At 35.4% G+C, this 27484-nt stretch overlaps 2 protein-coding genes across 2 annotated transcripts; both read left to right on the top strand.

Annotated features, from left to right (window-relative positions):
• Positions 1 to 14822: 14822 nt before the first annotated feature.
• Positions 14823 to 19986, top strand: fhl5 (four and a half LIM domains 5). Its single transcript, XM_055173239.2, has 6 exons — positions 14823 to 14944; positions 15136 to 15310; positions 15394 to 15568; positions 16579 to 16748; positions 17099 to 17285; positions 19522 to 19986. The coding sequence occupies exons 2-6, from the start codon at positions 15152 to 15154 to the stop codon at positions 19671 to 19673; spliced, it is 843 nt and encodes a 280-aa protein (XP_055029214.1). The 5' UTR covers positions 14823 to 14944; positions 15136 to 15151; the 3' UTR covers positions 19674 to 19986.
• A 568-nt stretch (positions 19987 to 20554) lies between these two features.
• On the top strand, positions 20555 to 26308 carry LOC129417735 (transforming growth factor-beta receptor-associated protein 1). Its single transcript, XM_073870025.1, is given in 9 exon segments — positions 20555 to 20573; positions 21647 to 21713; positions 21715 to 21788; positions 21791 to 21841; positions 21844 to 21918; positions 21921 to 22021; positions 22024 to 22420; positions 24034 to 24140; positions 26192 to 26308. Coding segments are annotated over 9 exon segments (1008 nt in total).
• Positions 26309 to 27484: the final 1176 nt, after the last annotated feature.

Raw genomic sequence — 27484 nt, 5'->3', positions numbered from 1 at the left:
TGCAAACATACAAGACTTGTTTGCTGCCAAAAGTTTCTTTCTTAAAAAGAGAAACATCTCTGGGATTCACAAGACAACATTTCTCAGATCCCCAGATCTCCTTTCACAGTGAAAGACTCTTTTTTGATGTGCTTGATCAATTTAATACTAAATGAGGGTTCATTATTGATCACTGATAGGATAATTTGCAACCTTGCATTGTTGATACTCTTGTATGGATGTGAATTTACATTTACAGGTCCGGTTATTGACAAGCACACATATATTCTTGTTGTTTTGATGTCTAAACAAAGGACATGCCTTGTTGTATGTCTCACTTTCCCCATGAAACAATGATGAAATACGTAATGTTTGTATTTTTAACTTTTGTATTCATGAGGGACCATCGATTTCAAACAAATGACGCTTTTGGTGACCTGTATATTACTGTTAAATGAGCCGGACTTCTTTTATACCAATGAGGAAAACTGAGAAGACGCGTCTCGGATCAATGTTTGTTTGAAGATAATCTGTTGGCCATGAACGCTCTTTATGCATTGTAAATAGCCGCATTGTCGGATGATCTCTGACCTGTAGCGAATGCCGTGGGGAAGATGCGCTGAAATCCAACAAGCCCTTTCTGAGCCTTTGCACCAAGGAAGAAAAGAGGCGGGTCTGCTGCTGAGGACAAAGATGGCAGTGTTTCTGCCGCTTTCTGCCCATGAGGCAGATTCCTCAAATTTGCTCCATCTTGATGCTTTAGACTGTTGCACTGACATTAAGGAGACTTTTCAAATGATTTATTGAACTGGTGTTCATTTAAAAGAAGTTGACCTGTAAAACAAGATGTTTTTGTTGTACAAAGTGAATCAGAAATTGCTTACTGACCATAATTATTGACTTGTATTGTTTTGTCCTCTCTTTCCATTTTTCCTGTGTACAAATGTTTGCTGTGAGCTCTTGGTGCCCTTTAAAACAGTACTTGCATTATGAGTGTGTCCGTGGCATCTGAATCAGAGCACCTGCTGACTCATCCATGTAGGCTGGTTGCACAGGCGCCAGCATGGAGTATGATATCTCCTCTATGCATTATGGACTCGAACGCAAAATGACCCACATTCCTATTGTGCTGAGGAACCTGAGGGTGTACAGAATTGTTCATTGCAACGTTTATTGCCAAAATAATGTTATTTGCCAAATGAGTTACTGTAGATGTCTGTTAGTGAAATAAGAAGATTAAAATAAAACTACATTCATATAAATTTGTGGGTTCTTGATTCCGAGATTCTTTGAAAAAATACTTTTCACCACTCGCTCTTGAACTCCAACATGCTTTTCAGCAACATATCTCCGGCTGATAAAAATAGCAGAGCAAATCCACTGTAAGTTGAATGATGACACCAAAGGGACAGTTTGGCATGCTGGCCATCAAATCCCCCGCTGTTGTTGTGACCTCTGTGTTTATACGCTGGCATTTAAAGTTATCCATCTGTACCTTCTAAGGCTGTGAATCTCAACCCTGTCCTGGAGCGCCCCCACTAGATGTCTCCTTTATTAGACACACCCAGTTCAGGTCTTGCCAGATGATGACTTTAATCCATGGTTTAATCAGATGTGTAAGTTCAATCAGATGTTACTCTATCTGTGAAATACAGGCTAAATACTCATATTAAAAAATGATGATAATGTGTGTTTATTTTTGTGGAAGATAGATTATACTGTATTCAAATTGTCATTTATAATAGTAAAATTTTGGTAATTTTGATATTTTATTGACACTATGTTTATTTTTGCACAAAAAATATTGGAAATTTGCTTCCCGTGCACTGATTTTAATATTTGACATGGTCTTACTCAGTTAATATTAATGCACTTTAAAAAAAATCATTGCTGCTGTTTAATCAACTCAGATTAACAAGTCATTTCACATTTCTATTATTTTATCTTGACAAGAGATGAGTATAAAATATATAAGTTCTAACAACTCATCTCTAGTCAAGATAAATAATAGTAAGTTGAAATGACTTTAAGGCAACAAATCACTGTTTACACTGTGATATCATGGTTATATTTTCACAAAATGTTCTTTACATTATGTAGAATGATTTTACGAGTATTTCACAATCTGCTCAGTTACTGGGATTTTCACTCACAACCATTTCTATGGTTTACAAAGAATACTGTGAAAAGGGAAAAACATCCAGTATGCGGCAGTCCTGTGAGCAAAAATGCCTTGTTGATGCTAGAGGTCAGAGGAGAATGGGCCGACTGATTCAAGCTGATAGAAGAGCAACTTTGACTGAAATAACCACTCGTTACAACCGAAGTATGCAGCAAAGCATTTGTGAAGCCACAACACGCACAACCTTGAGGCAGATGGGCTACAACAGCAAAAGACCCCACCGGGTACCACTCATCTTCACTACAAATTGGAAAAAGAGGCTACACCACGAGCTCACCAAAATTGGACAGTTTAAGGATTGGAAAAATGTTGTCTGGTCTCGATTTTTGTTGAGACATTCAGATGGTAGAGTCAGAATTTGGCGTAAACAGAATGAGGAAATGGATCCATCATGCCTTATTACCACTGTGCAGGCTGGTGGTGGTGGTGTAATGGTGTGGCGGATATTTTCTTTTCCCTTAGTGCACATTGGGCATCATTTAAATGCCACAGCCTACCTGAGCATTGTGTCTGATCCCTTTATGACCACCATGTACCCATCCTCTGATGGCTACTTCAAGCAGGATAATGCACCATGTCACAAAGCTCAAATCATTTCAAATTGGTTTCTTGAACATGACAATGAGTTCACTGTACTAAAATGGTCCCCACAGTCACCAGATCTAAACCCAACAGAGCATCTTTGGGATGTGGTGGAATGGGAGCTTCGTGCCCTGAATGTGCATCCCACAAATCTCCATCAACTGCAAGATGCTATCCTATCAATATGGGCCAACATTTCTAAAGAATGCTTTCAGCACCTTGTTGAATCAATGCCTAGTAGAATTAAGGCAGTTCTGAAGGCATAAACACAATATTAGTATGGTGTTCCTAATAGTCCTTTAGGTGTGTGTATGTGTATATATATATCTTCTGAAGGCCATGAGAAAACCAGAAGTTAATTTTACCATTATATTTTCTATATAATTAATGATATTGTAATTTTGACTGTGAGGGCCAATCTTTACTCTGCATACTTTCCTGTTACACTTTAAAAAATGCTGGGACAAACCCTGATGCAGAGTTAAATATGCATATGTTATGCATATAATTATGCAAATTAAATATGTAAATATACAATCAAGAGTGTATTGATTGTATCTTAAAATGGTTTACATCATTCGATTCACAAGATATCAGCTTTCCTAAGATATGTGACATGTTTAGCTTGTTTTTGGGTTGTTGTATTTGATGAAGTTTTCTGTCAAATAATACAGTGTCCCTCCCACGGTACACTGGAATTTAAAAAATATTCAGCCTACTTTTTTTGTAAACAGTTGCCTGCAGATGACTATAGTTTGGAGCTGTGAGCTGGAAAACACATTGGGATCATAGCATGAAGCCTTACCAAGCAAATTTGATTACAATATCTTAGAAAATGTGTTTCACATGTTCATCCAAGTTTATGTCTAGCAATCATATTTTTGGGCTCTAATGAAAGGTTACACTTAGAGCTACTCTATTTCTTGTCCAAATTCACTGTCAATAATTGCTGACACATAGTAACTGAAGCATAAACACATTATAGTGTTGAAAAAACTAAATTCTTGAAATTATACTTAAAGAGACAAAACAAGTGCTATAGTAATAAAATACTTTTAATATTAGAAATCTAAATATATATAAAAAAAACTATTTAAAAATTGTACAATAATATTACAGGTTATTGGCAACATGCCATTTGTTATAACAATCACGGCTTGGCAAAAAGCACAAAGCACATCACATGAAGAACATTTTACAGTAGTCTTTGCATGGCAGTACATGCACCTTAGACGACCTGTTGTGCTGTCTTCACTTATATGCAAAGGCTTGTAATGTGCTCTGCGTGAAGTGGACGATGGAGCGGGTATGTTAGCAGCCGCTGCCAGCTCCTCACTAAGTGTTTCCCTAAATGCCTTTTGGTACATTGGCACCTCCCGTTTACCTTTTGTGATATGCTTTTAAATCAGAAAATTCACAATGGCAATGTCTAAGAAATGATAAAAAACACTTCTGGGTTTTGTGAATCACTTTATAATAGCTGATTGGGCATTGGAAAGGTCCACTCCACCCATGCACCTGTATGGACATATAACATTGAGCCACTTTTTTCATTTATAATAGAAAATCTATATTCTACTCACTGAGGCAGTACCCTTTCAAAAGTACAGTTTTGGTTCTATATAGCTTTGTACAGTTCATATTGGTACCTCAGAGGAACATATTAGTACCAATAGTGCATATTTGTACAGTACCTCAAAGTTAGATATTGGTTCAAAATGTATACATATCTGCACTTAAAGTACATATTAAACCTTATTAAAGGGTACTGCCCCAGACAGGCACAGAAAATAAGTACTTTCAGTTCGTAAGAAAAGCTGGTTTATAAATGCAACACTGTTTCTGTTATAGTGAGCATTAGTTAATTTAGTTGAATCCGCTTTTCAAGCATATTCTGTCACCTTGTCCCAGCATTACCTCCATCACAAAAGCATCTCAGGATCCCGAAGGGGTGTACAGTTCTGCAAGATCATAAGGTTTGCAATCACACCTCTTTGTCTCCTCATCCACCATGCCTATCCTGTTTCCACCTGAGAGCTTTGCTGAGTCTCAACAGCTTGGAGCAGATGGGAAAGGCTATCGTCGGGCTGAGAGGAGATGAATAGTGTCATGCCACTTATTGCTGTAAAGGCCACCTGATCTCGACCCGGAGACTCCACTTATGCTGTCAACACTTTGTTATGCCTGTTAGTCCACAGCATAATGTGTAACTGAGACTCAGCTGCCTTCTCCATGCTTGTAATAGTTGAGGTCAAATCAGCAGATTTTTATGCAAAATCGATTGTACTGTATGTCACAGCACTGTTGATAGGAATAATGGGATTAAATGGGGCCATCATTGCTTCTGCCATGTTGCAGTAAAATTAGAAAATGTTTGTTGGAGTTTTGTAGCAAAAGACAAGCTTTAGGGCATCACCAGCTTTGTTGTTTTAGCAAAGTTTTAATGACAATCCATATTTATTTTTATTTAAAAAAAAAGAAAATATGTTAGCAAAATAAAAAAAAAATTATTAATGTAATATTAGAAGAAAATTATATGTCACAAAAATATTTAATTTAAATGCATGTTTAATTTTTATAGCAGCCCGATGGTGTAGTTACAATATCTTCCAGCAGAGGCGAAGCTATTTTAACCAGCCAAACCCTGACTTCTACTTGCACGTTCAAGAAAGACTAATGTAGAAATGCAAACACAGATGTGACTGCCTGGCAAAGCATTTTAAGCATATGCTGTCATGTCTATTGTAGTGTTAACAAACCTCAGTACTCTAGGGGATAATGGAGTTAACTTTAAATGTCTGTTATTAAACCAGATGTTTTATTATTCTGTAGCAATCCATGAACATGTCAACAGTTGTGGCTTGTGTTACTGTATTTACCGTGATTGCTTTGCCATGACAGCAGACAGTCAACAAACAAAACTCCAAGTGTATGCAAATATTTGCTGTAGCCAGCCTATCCTATATGCTACTATCCTTTTGCAATGAATAAATTGGCTAAGATGCATGTTAGCTTTGCATGCATGCATTTATTATCCCAGAAATCTTACTTCTTAATATCTACAGTATAATATTTTGCATCTCTTTCCCTTATTTGCTTCTTATCTCTGTAAACAGACATTAAAGGGATACTCCAGACAAATATCAAAATTACCCGTTGATGTACTCACCCTCAAGCAATCCGAGATACATATGTCCATTATCTTTCAGAAGAGCACATTTGGAGTTATTTTAGTAAATGTTCTTGCTTTTCCAAGCTTATAATGGAAGAAAACAGTGATCAGGGAACAACATATGACTTTAAACCCCCAAAAAGTGCATTCATCCTTCATCCATCCTGTTAATCTTTTACACATCTTTTTGTGTTATAATTTAAACACATTTGTGTAATTTTGTGTTGATTTTGTGTTAAAATAAAACACATGTTGCGTTAAAAGTAGGGATGCACCGAATCCACATTTTTTGGGTTCGGCCGAATACCGAATCCACTGTTTAATATTCGGCCGAATCCAAAACCGAATACCGAATCCTACTCGCATCCTTATTCCATTAACACAGTAAAACACCTTAATAAAGTAAACAATGTCCACAGCAGTGTATTTTTCATTTTATTTAATTTTAACTGTAAAAAAAGGATAGGCAACATTATGCCAGGATGACAAGTTGGAAAAACTATTTTGACAATTACCATAAGCCTATGCATAATGAAAGAGATGCGTTGCGACACGCTCGTTTTTCCAATAAGCAAGCAGCTCCGCGCTGAAAACCGGCGCTCGGGTTTTTTCCGCACTCAGCGCTGAGCACCGAGAGTTCAAAAATATTCAACTTTGAGTGAAAAGCTCCGCTCGTCAATGTCAGTTTTCACACGGCCATCCAATTAAAGTGGAGGAGGGGCGAGACATTACCACAGCAACCAACTGGCTCACAGCTGAAGCATCACAGCTACCAAGCGCTTTCAGCGTTTTCAGCCGTGTTTAAAAGTTTTGGTGTGTCCAGCCCCTTAGGCTCACCGAAAGAAAAAGCTCATCTCCACGTCAGCACCCGATGTGTGTAATCAACGGCCGCGTGATATCGACCAGCATAGCGCAAGCCTAGGGTTCGGTGGAAAAAAAGTTTAGGATTCGGCCGAACCCGAACCCCGTCAAAAAGCCCAGTATTCGGCCGAATCCGAATCCTGGATTCGGTGCATCCCTAGTTAAAAGTTTGTTTCAATAATAACACAGTGGATTCTGGGACAACGCATTTAGTCAACATGATCTCCTGGAAAGTCGTGTTATAGTCATACAAAATTTGATTTATTTATTCGTGTCCATGGCACGAAATTCAAGTTTTTTTGTGCCTTGAGCACGAATGTCTTTTTTGTGACACTCGCACAAATTTCTATCCGTGGCACGACTTTCTTAGCATTGTCATTTTATGTATTGTTTTCTCATTTTTTCACCCTATTTTTAAATCATTGTCGCTTGGGGTTGGGGTTACATTTGGGGTTTGGGTTAGGATGTACTTTTATGTATTGGTTTACATGTTTTTCTTCCGCTTTTAAAACTAATCTCGCCTGGAGTTGGGGTTCGAGTTGGGGTTTGGGTTAGGATGTATATAAATGTAACAGAAAGTCATTCCGGGTTGTGCACACCAAAAGTTTTAAACGCGGCCGAGCGCTTTTTAGCTGTGATACTTGAGCCGTGAGCCGGTAGGTTGTTGTGATACTTGTCCCGCCCCTCTCCACTGTGATTGGATGGCCGTGTGACAACTGACATTGACGAGTGGAGCTTTTCACCCAAAGTTGAATCTCTTCGGAATCAATTGAAAACGTGCGCCGGCCGCAGCGTAAAAGTTTTGGTGTGCACGCCCCATAAGCGACAATGGTAAGAAAATAAGAAAAAACTATGACAAAACAATACATAAAATAAATGAAAAGAAAGTCGTGCAACGGAAAAAAAAACTATTTATAGAAATTCGTGCGAGTGTCACGAAAAAGACATTTGTACTCAAGGCACAAAAAAGCTTAATTTCGTGCCATGGACACGAATTAATTAATCAAATTTTGCGTGACTATAACACAAATTTCCATGAGATCAGTATGAATTTAGTGTATTGTCCCTAAATAAACACTAATGTGTTGTTTTTAAGTGTAGCTTCCATTTTGGACTCGCGCGCGAGTTTTAGCATAGTGAGCATGTTCACTTTAAAATGAAAATTCTGTCCTCATTTACTCATCCTCATGTTGTTCTAAACCTATATACATTTCATTTTTCTGATAAACACAAAATAAGATATTTTGAGAAGATGGTAAACACACAGCAGTAAGTGACCATTGACTTCCATAGTAGGAAAAAATATTTTGGAAGTATTGTGATAAATGACTATGAAAATATTTTGATAAATGATGGTAAGCACACAGTTGACGGTACCCATTAAATTCCATTTGTTTTATTCCTTTTTATGAATTTCTTGAATTTTTATAAGAAATTCATACAGGTTTAGAACAACATGAGGATGTGTAAATGATGGCAGAATTTTCATTTTAAAGTGAACTATCCCTTTAAGGTTTAAAAAGTTAAAAATGAGGATATTTTTCTCACAAAGTTGCAGCGATTACCCGCAAAAGACCATTACTAACGTTTTGAAGCCATGTGGATTACTTCATTGTAGGATGAATGCACTTTTTTCAAAATCAGTTTTCAAAAGACGCTGTTCCCTGATTTCTCTTATTACAAGCTTGAAAAAGCAAGGACAATTACTAAAATAACTCAATGTGCTCATCTGAAAGATGATTGACATATATATCTTATATGCTTGAGGGTTAGTAAATATTTGACTGGAGTATCGCTTTAATAAAAAACCCACATATTTAAAAATACCACACAATGTAATGACTGTCCTCACTTTTTTAGTTTCAGACAAATGTGTGGTCTCTCTGATGCCTAGCAACCCAAAGTCTGTGCATGTTTGTTTTGTACTGAGAGATGCTGCTACTGTAGCTTCACAGTCAGAGATTAATCTAGTGGCTTCAGCAGACGTGCTCGGGGCTAAAAATCCCATGATATTGGATGCTCATACACTCATGTCGTGCTGACAGGTGTAATGTGTAAAATGACAGATACAAATGTTTGATAAAGATAACTACAGTTTAGAATTACGTAAGAGTGGCATGCGGTTTCTCCAATCGTAGCCAGGACAATTTACATCAAATGACATTAAAGCAGAATGTAAATTGACTCTCGTTATTGTTAACAGATGAATGTTGTACTGAGCGGTGAATGTTTTTTTATCAGTACTTGAGACAGGTAATGTGAGCCAGAATCTTGGATCAGAGCTGTCTCTGAGGGACTACATGTGTGCATGACGGATTAAGTTCTTTAACTGCTGATCTTTTCGGAGCTATTTTTGCACTCGCATCATTTTTCTCATCCTCTTGAAAAATGATACGACTACAACCTCTGAGGTTAATTTTTATTAGTTGCATGCGGTTTGTGTATACTAAGACAGTACAGCAAACCTTGTGCCAACTAAACTACAATAATACACACAAAAAATGCCTAAAATTATTACATTGAACCAATGTGATTTTCTAAAGCATGACTCTCTTACGTTGACCTAATGTTATTTTCTTTCAAATCAAACATCACAACGGATGAATATTATTTAATTACATAGCAACATTCTACTTTAAATTATTACATTAGTACTACAGTTTGGTTTTCTATAACTCATGTAATTTTTATTAAAATCAAACACCTCATTAGATGAATGTATGTTATTTACGTGGCAAATTTCCACAGAAAATAATTACATTAGTATATTATCATGGCTGTTGGATTCAATGAATTTTTTTCTCTAGAATTATCAACAATAACACTAAAGCAACATAATTTTCATTAAAATCAAACACCTCATTAGATGAATGCATGTTATTTACGTGACAAATTTTCACAGAAAATAATTACATTAGTATATTATCATGGCTGTTGGATTCAATTAAACTCTTTCTCTGAAATTATCAACATTAAAGGTATTGCGGAGGATTTTCTATTTCCGGGTGGATCATCAAGACTATTGGTCCTCCTGTATGTCAATCAAGAGTGTTGCGCAATTGCATTTTTTAAAAAAGTGGAGAAGGCGGTTCTTTTCTAAAATTCGAGAAAATCCTCCGCTATACCTTTAACATTGAAGAAATTAAATTTTCATTAAACTCAAACGCCTCATTAGATGAATGTATTTTATTTACGTGGTTGTTGGATTCAATTAATCTCATATGATCAATAATACTGAAGCAATGTGGTTTTCCTCAAACTTGGCTTTATTATATTGACGTAATGTAAGTTTTATTAACCCTTTAACTGCCAGCTCAACCAAACGGTTGAGCACATTTTGAGTCCCTATATTTTATTGAGAGGAGTACCTAACTTAACTCAAGCTGATTGAGCCATCTCTACTATTTGTGTAAGATATGTTTTGCCAAAAAAATCCACTAGATATCAATGTATCAATCAACAGCACTTGTAACAACACATCTTGTTATGTGGATTTTAGAAATAAAAAAATCACTTCTGTTATATGAACTGTTCTTGTTGAAATTTTGCAAGGAAACCATATTTTTTTGACATATTACACTGTAAGAGCCCTAACTTTACAAAATTATGTTACTTGGTGCCATGAAAAAACTTTTATATGTTTTGAATAATTTTTCAAAAACATGCTCAACCAAACGGTTGATTTGTCACTTAATGGTAAAAGTAGAAAAGCTAGGGTAATGTTTTCAGATCATCCATTTCTGCAGTCAGAGTGTACTATTTGCTATGAAATATAAATTTCTGATCATTCACAGCTATGAATATGACACAGCTATTGTTATTTCTTATTTAATATATTGAGATCATTTCTTAAGTATGTATTTTTGCCACTTCTGGATATTTTTTTGAAATAACTATAATGAATTCATATAATTAATGTATGGAAATCATAATTACTTATTAATTAATCAATAATTACTTCTTAAATGATGTTTTAAATTGTTTGAAGAATTGTTTGCAATGTTGGCTACTCTACACAGCATTGCTGGTTTACAAATAAATGTTAAAGGGGCCATGTCACCAGACTTTTTTAAGATGTCAAATAAATCTTTGGTGTCCCCAGAGCACATATGTGATGTTTTAGCTCAAAATATCATATAAATAATTTATTATAGCATGTTAAAATTGCCACTTTGCAGGTATAAGCAAAAATGTGCAGTTTTGGGTGTGTCCTTTAAAATGCAAATGAGCGGATGAAGTGCAAACAACGATCACAATGATGGTGGTTTGTTGAAATTGAAACTTAGTTGTGCTGTGAATTATTTTCTCTGTCTCTCCCTCTCTGGATTAAAACACTGGAAATGGCAGTGCTGTGGTTGGAAAGTGCAAATTAAGGGGTGGTATTATTATAATAAGGGCTCCTTCTGACATCACAAGGGGAGCCACATTTCAATTACCTGTTTTTTCACATGCTTACAGAGAATGGTTTACCAAAACTAAGTTACTGGGTTGATCTTTCTCACATTTGCTAGGTTGATAGAAGCACTGGGGACCCAATCATAGCACTTAAACATGGAAAATCTCAGATTTTCATGACGTGACCCCTTTAATTTATCTAAAAAAAAGACAAAAAAAATTATTTTGCACTACCAAACTTGACAGTGTGTTTCTTAAATCATAAAATACTAATATGCCATTGTATTACTATATTTGGCCTTCTTTTATTTTAGGTTTTAAATGCAGAATATCCTTATTTTTGTTAATTTTGGTCATTTTTATTGCAAAAAACATGAAAACATGTCATGTCCTGCGTTAAAATGAAAACCTGAAATATTTTAATATGTTATACTTCAATAAATAAAGAAGATTTAATATACAAAACCATTTTATTTGGATTATGTTTGTAAAAAATTTGTATTATAGTTCATATTTTCTAATTTCCATAGTATGTGTTTGAATTCCTTTAAGTGACATATCAACCGTTTGGTAGAGGCCGATTTTTAAAAAATTATGGGATGTGTTGAAAAAAAATACATTGATTGTGTTAAGTGGTGACATAAGGAGATCAGAAATGCAAACAAAAAATTTTTCAAATGCCTTTTTCTTGGTGTGGCAGTTAAAGGGTTAAAATCAAGCATATCAAACATATGATAAACTACATCAAATATATTACACTGACCCAATCCCAAACTTTCACATTAATTCAAAATATTTTCTTGAATGTCATTATTTAAAAAAAATACTGTGCAGTGTAGGTGCAGTGTGTAAATTTTAGTGGCATCTAGTGGTGAGGTTGCAAATTGCAACCAACAACTAAGTTTTCAGCTCACCCTTCGCTTTTGAAATGCATAGAGAAGCCATGGTAGCTGCCACAGGACAAACATATCACCGTTGAAGATAACTTAGTAAAATAGTTTGTTCGTTAAGAGCTTCTGTAAAAAACATGGCGGCACAAAATGGCGACTTCCATGTAAGGGGACCCTCTGCGTATGTAGATAAAAACATCTCATTCTAAGGTAATAAAAACATAACGGTTCATTATGAAATGTCTTTATACACCCCTGATAATATAGTTTTGAATATTATTTTGCATTTCTGTCAAGAGATCCTTCTAAAAATTACAAACTGGACCTTTAAAAAAAAGATTGTTTATTTGAGAATAAGTAGAATAAAAAAGTTTTAAGCAAAGCATCTTAAAATATTTTAGGGGCCACTTACATATCGCATCTTTTGTGCGCTCAAGTTCGTTATTTCAAATGTCGGCATGCGTTATGCGCGCTCATATTGAAAGTGACACGCTCGTTTTTCCCAGGCGTGTCCGCACAGCATCAAGTTGAAAACATCTCAATTTTTCAGAATGCTGCAAGCGCACCGCAGGTCATGTGACAAAAACCTCAGTAGCGCAACTGCCCGAGCGCTTTGGAAAGAAGGAGAAAATGGTGTGCCTAACGATTTGGCCTACCCAATTTCAAAATCTTCTCATACCCACAAGCAGAGGTGCACATACAAAAGTTTGGTATCATTTTACAGGAAACCCTTTAAAATTACACAAAACACTGTTAAAAGTGCTCAACATGGTTGTATGTGTTGTCAGTCCTCTAATAAACACAAAAATAAATAGGCGCTTTTTGATGTTTTTTTTACTAAAGTCTGTATTTAAAAGTGTATAACTCTGGCCCTGAATGGTAACGAAACCTGCAGACAGTTTTGTTTGATTCCAGCAATAGCCAGCTTACAGAGGAAAAAGGATTTTTTTCTCTATCATAATAAGTGCAAAAGTTATTTTACTCCAACTGATGGGAGAAATAATACCCTTTTTGTATAAAATTTCTGCCTAAAAACATTTGAAGTGCTCCCATAACCACATACAGTGGAATAAATACAATCTCTTTATATCATTTTGCAGAAAACCCTTTGAAGTTACATAAAAAGCTGCTGTTTGTGACAAATATTGTTATTTATGTTGTGTTTCATATGATAAAACACCAAATTTTCTTTTTTATGTTGTAAATACTGTCTTTTATAGTGTATAACTCTGGTTCTGGGTGCTCTAGCAGACTGCAGACAGTTCTGGTTGTTACCAGCACCAGGCAGTAAACACCCAAAAAAGCATGTCGCATTCAAAAGATATTCTTAATTTACTGAAGGGTGCGAAAATACATTTTTCATATAAATATTATTTTTTTGTTTTGCACATATAATAAATAGCAAGGGATTAATTATGCACACAACCAAAGAAAATGCTGTGAATGGACGCATTTTTTAGAGTAGGACCTACGAGAAAAGATGGTGTAGCATTTGTGGCTATCTGTGCTATCTGAGGCAGTCCACACTCAAGTTTCCCATATGTTTACAAAAGACCATTTGATACCTCATTATTCATTTGACAATTGTTGGATATGTGATAAAAATAGAACAAAAATAACGTGGTAGCCTTATTCCAGAGAGTGAGAGCTTTCATTTGATATAAGACTTGCCCATGTTGGTCATACTTGAAAAATATGAAATATGTGAATATTAAAATATATTTCTTTACAAAAATGCAAACATAAGCAGAATATTTTAAATAATCAATAAAGCAGCATTTAATCAACTCAATTTAACGGGTGCAGTGATTTTCATTGGATGTGTTCTCCACTTCGTACACCTGATGCAACACGGTACATGCGTCAGGTTTTTATCAAGTTATAAAAATATAATAATCAGTAGTAACAAAGACTCACATATGTCAGATTTCGCATGAAAATTAGGAATTTTGAACAAATTAGATGAGTGTATTGTTTAAAAAGTAGAGAATGAGTATAACAAATTTAATCACCATCGTGTTGCATTTAGAAACATGTCATGTGAACGGTTTGTACTTTCTATACAAGATTAATAAAAAAATTATACAAACCTTGTTTATCCAAATAAATCCAAGAATTTGACCTTGTCGTAACGTGAAAATACCTTATCTGACTGTTCTCCAGCAAAATACAATTTTGGCACTATATGGCTTCAGAAGACAAAAGATAGCATAGATAACTCAGCATTATATTCCACAGAGGAATTAATTACTGTATCTTTTTATAAGACTTAATTATTTTATTACAGCAGCTGTCAATGACTTTTACATTACGGCATTTAGCAGAACTCAATGAAACTCCTCCGTGTGAAACTGTTGCACAGTCAATAGACGTTCAATCAAGCCACAGCAATTTCAAGGCTGTAGAAAAAAGCTTGGCAACCATCAAAACATTTGGCTTCAGCTCTCTAAGCTATCAGCGCTTGCTTGAGGGCTCCGATATTGATGCAATGTGGTATTAAGTGTATGAGGACAGTGCAATCGAAATTCCCCAGATATGTGTGACAAAGAGAAATGTAACTATAGTGATAGCGTGTGTTTAAAATCAAAAGGGTGATTTTCTGTAACATGTCGAGTGCCCTTACAGAAAACAAAAATGTAATGTAAAGGAAAAAAGGTCACACTCATATTAAAACATACAGAAAGCTTAATATGTCATCTTGACCATAAGAAGGGTGTTGTGATTTGACTCCCATAAAAGGTGCACAGATAAGCAACTGGTTCATTATCCCCAGGGGATTCAGCTAATAAGAGCAATAGTATTTATAGAGGGTCATTTTAATGCACCCATTCAATCTCTGACCATCCTGTACTCACCCTACAGCCCTTCTGAAACTCATTGGAGGTACAGTTGTACTCTTTCCTAAAGACAAAGATCAGCTTTACAGATAACTTTAATGTTGTTTTAAGATTTATATAGTTTTCAGTGACCGTCATTACAGCTTGTTGCATAGCATTTATAGGTAGTACATATATTATGGATGGCACTTTTCTGATTGCTTTAGTCATTTAATGATTCTGTTTACTGCTTCCAAGGCATAAACATCTCATCATGTCCATGGAAAGATTCGACTGCCACTACTGCAAGGACAGTTTGCTCGGAAAGAAGTATATTCTGAAAGAAGACACGCAGTATTGTACGAAGTGTTACGAAAATCTGTTTGCTAACTGTTGTGAGGACTGTTCTTTGCCAATTGGGTGCAACTGTAAGGTAGGCCTAAGGAAACTGTAAATTACTGTAAATTTAACATAAAATCGAATTGCAAGCATTGTTTTTTTGCATGCATACTTCAGGACCTCTCCTACAAAGACCGACACTGGCATGAAAATTGCTTCAAGTGTGCCAAATGCAGTAGATCGTTGGTGGACAAACCATTTGCTGCTAAAGATGACCTTCTGCTCTGCACCGAGTGCTATTCTCACGAGTACTCCTCAAAGTGCACAACATGCACGAAAACCATCATGCCAGGTACAATGCATTATCCCTTTGCAAAGCAAATTGTGGTGATTTTAACATTTTAGCAAGAAGTGGTGAGTCATTGAATCATTTAAATGGTAGGGCATTGTTTGTTTCATACAGAAACTCTTTTCATTTATGACCCAGTCCATGAAAACTCAAAGTAATTTTTGTGATTTACCGTTTTCTAAATAAAATCATGCTCCATAGTGTAAAAAAGATTCTGTGAAAATATAACCTTTATATATTTAATATTGACTGAGTAAGGCCATGTTAAAGATTGAAATGAAAGGGGACATGAAAATTTGACTTTTTCCATGTTTAAGTGCTATAATTGGGTCCTTTTGTCAATTGAGTGCTTTTATCAACCTAGAAAATGTGAATAAGATCAACCCAGTAACTTAGTTTTGGTAAACCATTCTCCACAAGCATGTGAAAAACAGGTCATTGAAAATTGGCTCCCCCCGGTGATGTCAGAAGGGGATAATACCGCCCCTTAATCTGCATTATCCTACCATTGCCATTTAGTGCAAAAATCAGCTCATTTGCATGTTAAAGGACACACCCAAAACTGCACATTTTTGCACATACCTACAAAATGACAATTTTAATTTTGCTATAATAAATTATCTATATGATATTTTGAGCTAAAACGTCACATGTGTACTCTGGGGAGACCAATTTTTTTTTTTTTATCAAATTTTGATGCTCTTAATCTCAAAGTTAGATTATGAGACTTTATCCTGGATTTTACAGACAGGGTCACATCACTTATCTATCTTGTGAATTATTTCTGAATAAAAACAACAAAAATGCAGCATGAGAGTTTATTCAGAAAGAACTGATAAGACGAAACTCATGACAGGTGGTTGGATGAGGAGAGGCTTGGTTATGTCCAATGAAAAAGTTTTTAGAAGAAGAATGACATTTTTTTATACATTACATTTTTTTTTGATCAAATGCCAATTATTATTTCACCTCAATTTTAAAGATCCATATTTCTATCTGTCTTTTGTCTGTAGGTTCACGGAAAATGGAGTACAAAGGGAACAGCTGGCATGAAACGTGTTTTCTGTGTCAGCGCTGTCAGCAACCAATAGGAACAAAGTCTTTCATCCCTAAAGATAACAATTACTTCTGTGTCCCTTGTTTTGAGAAGCAATTTGCCTACCAATGCTGCAGTTGTAAAAAAGTCAGTCATTTGTAAAGTAATCAGAATAATATTGCATACACTGTAAAAAATACTTTGCTGCCTTAAAATTTTTTGTTGAATCAACTCAGATTTACAAGTCATGTCAACAGAGATGAGTTGTCACAACTTATAAAATATAGTTGAGAAAAGTTTATAAGTTAAAACATTTTATAAGTTATAACAACTCACCTGTAGTTATTACAACTCATCTCTAGTCAAGATAAATAATAGTAAGTTGAAATGACTTGTAAATCCAACTTGATTCAACAAAAAATTTTAAGGCAGCAAAGTATTTTTTACAGTGTATGTATCTAATTGAACTAAATTGTGCCGTGCTATTATTTCTGTAGGCCATTACAACCGGAGGTGTCACATATCAAGATAAGCCCTGGCACCGTGATTGTTTCACTTGCATTGGATGTAAGAGACAACTTGCAGGCCAGCGCTTCACTTCACGAGAAAATTACCCATACTGCCTGGATTGCTTCAGCAACCTGTATGCCAAGAAATGTGTGGGCTGCACCAAAGCAATTACTAGTATGTTTTCATCCTTTACAAATCACATCTGGCAAATCTTTTCATGTAATTCAACATTAAAAGTGCTGTAAGCAATTTTTTATGGAATGCACTTACTGCAGAAAACCTTTCAGTTACTTGACAGATATTAATGAAATAGCTGTAAGGAAATATCAGTCTTGTCAATCTTGCAGCCCCAGAATATTTAAACTTCAAAAGACACAGACTGAGGTCTATTAAACTTCCTGAAAATTAATTCAGAACACTTGAGCCCTATACTGACAGGTCGTGTTTTCTATGAGGAGGTTAAAAAGAGAATTTGATAGATGCATTTTTGATTTTAGTCCTATATGAATTTACCAAGTCAATTTAAAGTTTTTGGGGTCTATCATACACACGGCGCAATAGAGCGCAATGGAATATTGTTTTTGTTATTTAATGAGCGCGTTAGTAATATGCGCCTCAAACGGGACGACAAAGTGCGTTTAATGCTACCCCATGGATTTATTGTATATGTTGCCTCTGTACCTGTGGATATGATTAGATGAGAACCGTTCTTAAGAAATGCTTTTCAAAGCACTTACAGCACTGCCCGAGTGCTGAAAGGTTTCAGCTCTCCACACGTTTGTAAATATCTCCTGTTTTCTTTAAAAATACCTTATTTGTAACAAACAGGAGATAGAGTACAGTACAAACCTTTTCTTGCATATTTGTAAATTATTTTTGCGATAACACAGATCATGTAGGCTATCTATTTATTTACAGCAATTAAAAGCCTGGTAATTTTACTTCCGACTGAAAGAAAACGACTTTTAAATGTTTTAATACAAACGAAAACAATGCAATTTTTTATATCAATCTTAAACTGGTGGTCTTCTTACTCCACTTAGTTTTGCAGTTTACAAATTCCTTCATATAAATTGGAAATCGGCATGGCGCCAGCGCAACTGGCTTTTAAAGGGGATGAGAGCTGAGACTCTCATTGGTTTATTGCACGTTATGCCCAAAACACACCCATTACTCATTACGAGAATAGGAACAACCCCTTTATGCCGTGCGTTTGGCGCACAAACCATTTTTCCCATTGTTAAATTAGCAAAAGTGGCATCGGGAACGCCTGTTTAGGCCGTGCACTTTAGACAAAGCGCTTAGATCGTTAAAATAGGGCCCTTAGAGTTGCCTTAAAATTTTGAGTTAATTCAAATAAAAATATATTAGTTGACACAGCCATTTTTTTTGTGGAATTATCTTGAAAAGTTAAGGCAACTAGCTAACTTTTTACATTGTACAGTGAACGCAACATTTTGCAGAGTGTGATCAATGTGATAAAATATTTATTAATTTTCATAAAGGGATAGTTCACCTAAAATTGAAAAACAATTTGCTCACCCTCATGTTATTTAATACCTGTATGAATTCCTTTATTTTGTTTAACACAAAAGAATATATTTGAATCAGAGTGTAAGCGTACAGTTGATGGTACCCATTGACTTCCATAGTATTTTTTTCCGTACTATAGAAAATCAGTGGGTACCATCAACTGTGGGCTTACCATCATTTATTAAAATATCTTCTTTTGTGTTCAACAGAATAAAAAAATTCATACAGGTATTAAAAAATCTGACTTTTTTCATGTTTAAGTGCTATAATTGGGTCCCCAGTGCTTCTATCAACCTAGAAAATGTGAAAAAGAACAACCCAGTAACTTAGTTTTGGTAAACCATTCTCTGCAAGCATGTAAAAAATATCTCATTGAAATTCTGCTCCCCTTGTGATGTCAGAAGGGGATGATACCTCCCCTTAATCTGCACTATACAACCACGGCACTGCCATTTAGTGGAGAGATCAGCTCATTTGCATTTAAAAGGACAGACCCAAAAACAGCACATTTTGCTCACACCTACAAAGTGGCAATTTTAATATGCTGTAATAAATCATATATATGGTATTTTGAGCTAAAACTTCACATAGGTACTGTGGGGACACCAAAGACATATTTTACATCTTAAAAAAGTCTTGGAAAATGTCAATTTTTAATAACATTAGGGTAAATGATGACAAAATGTTCATTTTTGGATGAACTATTCCGTACCACTCACCATCTTTGATAACAGCAGTCTCAAAGCATTGTGCATGAGAGAGCAGAGTTTTGGAAAAAGGGGGCATGTCCCAGAATGTAGAACACTTTTCTTACAGGACATTTAAAATACAAACGACAGTATTGTACTTTACATTAATTTTCATCTGTGTGGTTTAGGCTTGGCAGGTACTAAGTACATCTCCTTTGAAGAGCGTCAGTGGCACAGCGAGTGTTTCACGTGTATGCAGTGCTCTGTGTCTCTGGTGGGCCGTGGATTTCTAACCCAGCGTGATGACATCCTGTGTACTGACTGTGGTAGGGAGAAGTGAGATCACCTGAGTGATTTTTGCCAGAGGGGAAAGGCTTATTATAAATTTGGCTTTCTGTTTAAATAAATGGAAAAAATGTTATGTAACCGCTTGATAGATGAATAAACATGAAAGATTAATAGTATGATGAAATAAAGTAATTTTCTGTGTAGTCGGGTGTATAGGCTGCATAATGTATTGTGTAATGAGCTTGCAACTATGATTTAGAAACACTTACATTTACACAAATGCGCACTTGAACATTTGTTTGTACTTCGAGCACACACTAATATTGTATTTTGACTTTTTTTGTCAATAAATGTATCATTTCCTCTTTCCTGCCTGTTTTATACAACTATATTCTATATTGTGCAACAGTCATCTAGGTTCTTACTTGATATTTCCATTACACTTGTGAATTTGGTAGATGCTTTCATCCAAAGTGACTTCCATTACATTCATACCATACATACATTTTCTAATAGTATGTGTGTTTCCTTGGAATTTAATCCACAATGCTCCACTACAGGAACGCTTACATTTTTATATATGTAAGATTTTTTTTTAAAGAAATGGTCCCAAGCTGTCACTGGGGTGGTACCCTTTAAATATGTACTATTATGGCACAGATATGTATACATTTGATACCAATATGCACCCGTGGTAGTACTGTACTCTGAGGCACTATAAAGTCTTTTCATTTTTTCATAATATTTCATAGCACCAAATAATATGATGGGTCTTTAAATAGTATGACCGACTCATTCAGCATAAACTGTATTTTGCTTCATCTCATGTGACTGGACATCTTTAAAAACATATTAAGCTAACATTATTTATTAGTCTTTGCCTTAGTTCTTAAATATCTGTAGGTTTTAATGGGTATTTGGCATTGTGCAACCATGCACTCAGTGTGCACAAGTGAAAGCGGTGTAAACTGCTGACACTGACTTCCTCTCAGGATGAGAATCACACGGGATGGTCAAAATTCATTCGAGTGGAAAAACAGACAGCTTCAACATTAATGAAGTGAGACAATTTCTGCTCGTTTCATTTAGCGTTACGACCAACAGCACAGTACAGTATATTATGAAAATGTAACTGTAACACTTTGCAATAATGCATTAGCTAACATGAACTAACAATGAGAAATACTTCTACAGCATTTATTATTCATTAATTTAAACATTTACTATTTGGCTGGGGCTAAAACGATGGCTCGATGACGCAATAAGCCACTGAGCATGGCCCCGCCCCTAACACAATTGCGAGCATCTGTTCAGTTTGTAGTGGTATTTGACAGTTGAGACAGACGGAAAATATTTCAGAACAACGGAGATTTTGGGTTTTTGAGATTAAGGAGGTTACGTGAATATTCATAACTTCCACCATCTATTAAATGTGCTGAAACCAGAGCCATTAAAGGTCGTCACATTCTTTATAATGGGCATGCTCGGGAAGAGGTTACGGTGAAGTGCCATATATGGTTTGCTTCCTGTCATGACGTTGTGTGTGCGCTGGTTCGCGATTGTTTGAAGCGGAGCCTGGAAAATAAAGACGCAGATAACGCAGCTCCTGCCTGTTTAATGTAAAAAAAAGCGAAGTGAAAACAGTAGTTTCATAGTTTCAGTGGAACCATAGACTGTAAAAAATAGTGAAACCTACTGTATCTCAAAAACCAAAATCTCGTATCACCAGCATCTTTCCCGCAAGTGGGCGTGGTTTCAGTGTCAACAGTGGACACGCCCCCAGCGTTTGAGAGCAGAAAATCCTGCCTGTTTTTTCAACATTTTGATAAATTATTTTATTTTAGTTTGGATGGATGGGTGGTTAATATAAAATTTTTCTGTGGTGTGACAAACAGAGAACATATTTAATATCAGACTACAACCTTATTGTTTTCTTTTTTTGCCAAACGTTCAAGGTTCCTGATGATTTTTAAGGTCTATTTTTGATCTAAGTAAGTGACCATGAAAGCTTTACTGCTGTGCTAGTTTTCCAAAAATTTCCCTCAGGGAAAGGCAGAGAGAAATCAAGCATTTCGTGTTTAGAGTGTTTGGTAAAACCTCTATATTGGGATCAAAGAGGAAGCTGTGGAGTATCTGACTGTAAATATCATGAGTGGTGAAGGAAGCTTGCTGTGCAGGAGGTGGAGAAGAGACAGATGGGCCGAAGCGGAGCCATCACCCAGCCCCTATTCTGAATCGTTTCTTGGTACTGAGAGACGGTTCTGTCACGATGCTCAACATGTTCTCCATGCATTCAATTCTGCCCTAAAGAAAATCCAGAACTTGTTATTTTTGTGTCTATTAAGTCTGAGGTGCAGATTGCAGTCTATTTTTGTGGATCTCTTTGTAGCTTCCAGCAAGAAAAAAAATCAATGAGCGTTTATAATGTGTGTGCAGACAGATGGGAGTGTGTGAGACAGGTGGTTCGGCCTCACGAACCCATGGCTCTGGCTGTGCAGGAGACCTGTATGTGTGTGGCCACTTGTGACAGATATTTTCTCCATGATTATCAGAGCCAAACCACCCTCGACCTTTTCCCACATAACCTGGGAAAACAAAATATCAGAGCCAACAAATACGGAAACGAGGAATTCATTTTAAATGGGCCAGGATGTTTGGGTAAGATTTTTGAACTTTGCGCCCCCACGTTTCTGCTCTACAGAGCGCGTTTTTTCACTATGTTGTCTCAGACGATGACGTGTTTGTCCTTTGGAGGCTACCGTAAAAAAATGTATCATGACAAATCTGATTGTTTCCTTTGTAAGTCACTTTGGATAAAGATGTCTGCTAAATGCCTAAATGTAAATGTATGAATCTACCAGTTCTTGTCATAAATTTAGCCATAGATGCTGGAATGGTGTAAAGAATAAATGAAGAAGACTGAGCCGTTGGTTGCAATTCACAGTCTCACCACTAAATTTACACATTGGACCTTTAAATTGTTGAGTACAATTAAATTGACTGTATGCAAGTCATTTATGTTTACACATTTGGCAGAAACTATTATTCAAAGCAGATTACAGTCCATTCAAGCATTTTAATCAGTGTGTGTACACAATTGCTCTAGCTACAGGAACAATCATTTTGACTTAGTATTACATATATATATATATATATATATATATATATATATATATATATATATATATATATATATATATATATATATATATATACATATATCTGCCAATGGGGTAAGAAAATATTCCTTGAATTTTTCTCGTATTAAAGGGACTTTTTTAAGATGTCAAATAAATCTTTGGTGTCCCCAGAGTACGTATGTGAAGTTTTAGCTCAAAATACCATATAGGTAATTTATTATAGCATGTTAAAATTGCCACTTTGTAGGTGTGAACAAAACGTGCCGATTTTGGGTGTGCCATTTCAAATGCAAACGAGATGATCTCTGCAATAAATAGCAGTGCCATGGTTCGATAGTGCATATTAAGGGGTGGTATTAACCCCTTCTGACATCAAAAGGGGAGCCAAATTTCAATGACCTATTTTTTCACATGCTTGCAGAGAATGGTTTACCAAAACTAAGTTAATGAGTTGTTCCTTTTCATGTTTTCTAGGTTGATAGAAGCACTGGGGACCCAATTATAGCACTTAAACATGGAAAAAGTCTGATTTTCATGATATGTCCCTTTTAAGTGTTTATTTTCTTACCCCATTAGCATTTTATTTATTTATTTATTTATTTTTGTTGTTGTTGTTGCTTTGTTTGTTTTAAGCACAAATTCACTTAATTTTTATGTTTTTTTTTTTGTACTGAAAACAAGATAAAAAAGAAAAAAGTGTAGTTGTGAGTTGCTGTAACTAGAAAGTATTAATTAAATTAAATTAAATTAAATTAAATTAAATTAAATTAAATTAAATTAAATTAAATTAAATTAAATTAAATTAAATTAAATTAAATTAAATTAAATTAAATGTTTATTTTATTTTATTTTATTTTATTTTATTTTATTTTATTTTATTTTATTTTATTTTATTTTATTTTATTTTATTTTATTTTATTTTATTTTATTTTATTTTATTGCTTAACTCAGTTTTAATAGCTTATTTTAAAGTAATGTAAAAACAGATGAGTGTCCTTACTGACTCATAATAACATCCTCTGCAACACTCTTCTTTTTTTGCTGATGTCACTTAACCTTTAATATTTCAAACCTCACTCTCCAACCTGTCTCTATGAATCAATTCCTGCTGGAACCAGCTTTCACTAAGCTTATTAAATACACTTATTTAATCTTGTACTGAGAGCATCATTTGTAGACAATCTTTTGAATATACTGTAGCTATTTAATAAATGTTCAGCTCTTTGAGCGTTTTTGTTGTGGCTGAGAAAGAGATTCATCGCCTGTCATCAGTTCCCCTTGAGTATCAAATTCAAGAGCTTGTTAGAGAGGAGAAAGTTGATGAAGCTCTTACACTGCTGGACGGAGTTCAACATCTCCTGCCAAAAGATTCTTGCAGGGTAAGAGCAAAGATAAAGTACTAAACACTTGATTTATGTCTTGTCCTCCTCTGATATGTTAGTAAAGTCTGCCAATGCAAATCACTGAGCTTTATAATACCTGGAGAAAGCTACTGCATTTTTTGCAATAGATGCTTGCATGACCTTCTTACTCATCTGTGTTTGTGAGCCTTTTGTTTGAAGCCACAGGAAAATAACACCATGAAAATGCTGATTAATGTATTAGGTGTACCAGTGCTGACTAAAGACCATAATGAGCTCAATGTACACAGAATTGAGCCATGGTTGCATTGAACAAAATGACAGTTACTTATTTTAAATAAGAAAATGCATATTCAAGTGTTTAAATAGTAAAATGGGTATAATATGTGCCCTTTAATGAGCTTTTCGTGTAAATTCTGTTATATCGTTTAGTTGTATTTGAAAAAATGATCTGACAGCCTAGGTTGTTAAAACATTACAATGACCATGCACCTAATCTTTGTTGTCCAGTAAGGTAAAGCAGACCCAAGGGAAATCATGCGCCTTTATCCATCCATGTCTGTTGTGAGTGAAAATTTCACACCTCAGACAATAACAGTCAGCAGTGCCAAGGATCTCTGAACCTTAAACCGAGACGACCGCAATATAGCTTCTTGGACGACATTTTAAGAGAAGTCAGGCAAACAGTTCAAGGCCAAATCTGTCTTCAGGATATCGACTCTGTGCTTTTTAAGCTGTATTTAGAACAAGGAGAATATGAGAAACTGGATCAGCTTGTGTCATCTAAAAATAACTACTGTATAACCTCCATGTGTGTGTGTTTGACCTAGAGCAATACAGAATATTTGGGGTAAAATCCATAATTTGGAGCTATTTACATGTTATTTTTAGGGTATTTCATGTGAACTCAAACTAATTGGTTGCCATTTCAGGGTTTTCACCATAGGACTGCTCCTAGCAAATACCAAAAACAGCATTCCGAGGAACTACAGGAATCTGTATTGGGGCTGTCCCTGGGGCTGTACACTTTTAGAAAGTACACCTTTGCACCTAAAGAGCTCTTATTAGTACATCAAAGGTACACAATGGTACAAAATGTATACATATTGGTACCTAAATGGTACATATTCGGACCCTTTTAAAGGGTACTGTCACAGTGACAACTTGGAACCATTTATAATGACATAAGATGGATAGAGACTATAGCAAATACTCTGACAATATTCTGTCTGTCATATAGTGAATACAAAGACGTGGCTTATTATTCTGCAATGCAAAACATGCTCATATTTTTTATATTTGCGTAATATGTGTTGCTAGGGATAAAATGATCTGCCTTACTCTTTTATTTACAGACCACAAAACATCCTCTAATCTTTATGTGGAGAAGGTCATCTTTCTTGGGATATTTGTTAAACATAAAAAGGCCTTTGCAGATTTTGGTCTATGAAGATAAAGACCAACATGCTGCAGAAAGCTATTGTTGGAGGACCTCTGCTGGAAGAGATTGGGATTTCACAATCTTGGGAATCTCTTTCTATCCCTCCTTCCATTTCTTTCTGACAGTGTAGCTCAGCATTAAGTTAGCAAAGCAAAGGTCATGGTTTAGGGAACACATATACTAATAAAATGTATTACTTTGCATAAAAGTGCCTGCCAAATGCACACGTGTAAATAATGATTAAATATTTGAATTATTGTAGATCAAAGTTAAAATGTCCAGTTGAGTTTTCCAGCTCCTTCACCAGATCATTTGCTTTAAAATGAAAATGTAGGCTATTCATAATCCATCCAAAGCATCGATATGCCAATGCAAAAATAATAAACTATCCCAGCCAACCATGTTCTTCATGCTTCACATAAATTCAATGAGTTCTACACAAGCATCCTTCAACTTGATTTATTATTGTTATGCCGAACCTGTAATTGACCTTTGCCACCACTAACCCCTAAGGTACACCCGGGTGCCAGGGAACAAACTACCATTCCCATTATAAACATCCCAACATCTTTTTAATACCCACTGGACTGGGTTGGCTCTGAATGGTCTGCTTCTTTTCCAAGCATAGTGTGGACTTGGCAACCTGACAGACCAAGGCTGTCCACCACTACGGGACACTCCAGACAAGCCAACTTATGTGGACAAACCTGCAGACCAGACACGGAGCATAGACATGAACAAATAAACAAAGTCATGTTCTGCACGTGAATCATAACATATAGGAAATGTATATCTAAATAAATCACTGTTGCAGAGAACTGCACTAATGTTTTACCTCACTTCCTATCGTAAATATCTCTCCACCATTTTGTAGGATCAGATGCAAAACCCTCTAAATACATCTGCCGTTTTCTTGTAAATGAGCATTTTTATTAAGCTTATATATAGTTTAGGTTTAGTCATTTCACTTTAGCAATGAAACGGTTATTCATTACTAATTGAAATGTCTTTCTTTAAAGGAAAACACCACAGTTTTTCAAAATTGTATTATGTTCTTACCTCAACTTAGACAAATTAATATGTACCTATCTTTGTTCAATGCAGGCACTTAATCATTGTACAGCGTGTCGTAAATGTGTTAGCATTTAGCCTAGCCACATTCATTCCTTAGGATCCAAACAGGGATGAATTTAGAAGCCACCAAATACTTCCATGTTTTTCATATTTAAAGACTGTTACATGAGTAGTTACATGAGTAAGTATGGTGGCATAAAATAAAAGTTTTGTTTGGAGCCATAGGAATGAATGGAGCTAGGCTAAATGCTAACACATTCAAGAAGTGCTGTACAAAGATTAAGTGCACTCATTGAAAAAAAAGATAGATATGTATTAATTCGTTTGGGTTGAGGTAAGAACATAGTAAAATGTTGAAAAATTGTGGTGTTTTCCTTTAACAAATATCACTTCATTTCATTGGTATTTAACAAATATGTCTTATGCAAAAACCATGCATTTAGTTTGTTTCTTAGTATACAGGCAACTACAATTTAAAAAGTAAATATAAAGCAGGTGTGTGCATATAAATTATGTGAACAAATATACTACTGTACAACTATATTATTATGTGATGACCTCCCTTTTTTGTCTGTAACTTATTCTGCCCCCGGATAAAGGTGTCCATTTTGTTTTGGGCAGTGCCCAATGCATCTTGTGCTTTGAGGGCTATACAGAGACAATTGTTTTGCAGAATTGCAACATTTTTAATATCTTATTTACACCAAACTCATTCTGTCCGTCAGGTGTTATTTATATTCATCAATACTAATAAAATTATAAAACAGTCTGGTGCAGATACTTGCGGGTCAGCATGTCCTCTGGAGAAGAGCCCGGGATCTTTAAAGGCTGCAAGCACAGATGGCCA

The sequence above is a fragment of the Misgurnus anguillicaudatus genome, chromosome 7, assembly GCF_027580225.2.
Source record: "Misgurnus anguillicaudatus chromosome 7, ASM2758022v2, whole genome shotgun sequence".
Classification (NCBI taxonomy): domain Eukaryota; kingdom Metazoa; phylum Chordata; class Actinopteri; order Cypriniformes; family Cobitidae; genus Misgurnus; species Misgurnus anguillicaudatus.
The sequence above is the reverse complement of the archived record's forward strand: the minus strand, read 5'-3'. Positions and strand labels throughout refer to the sequence as shown.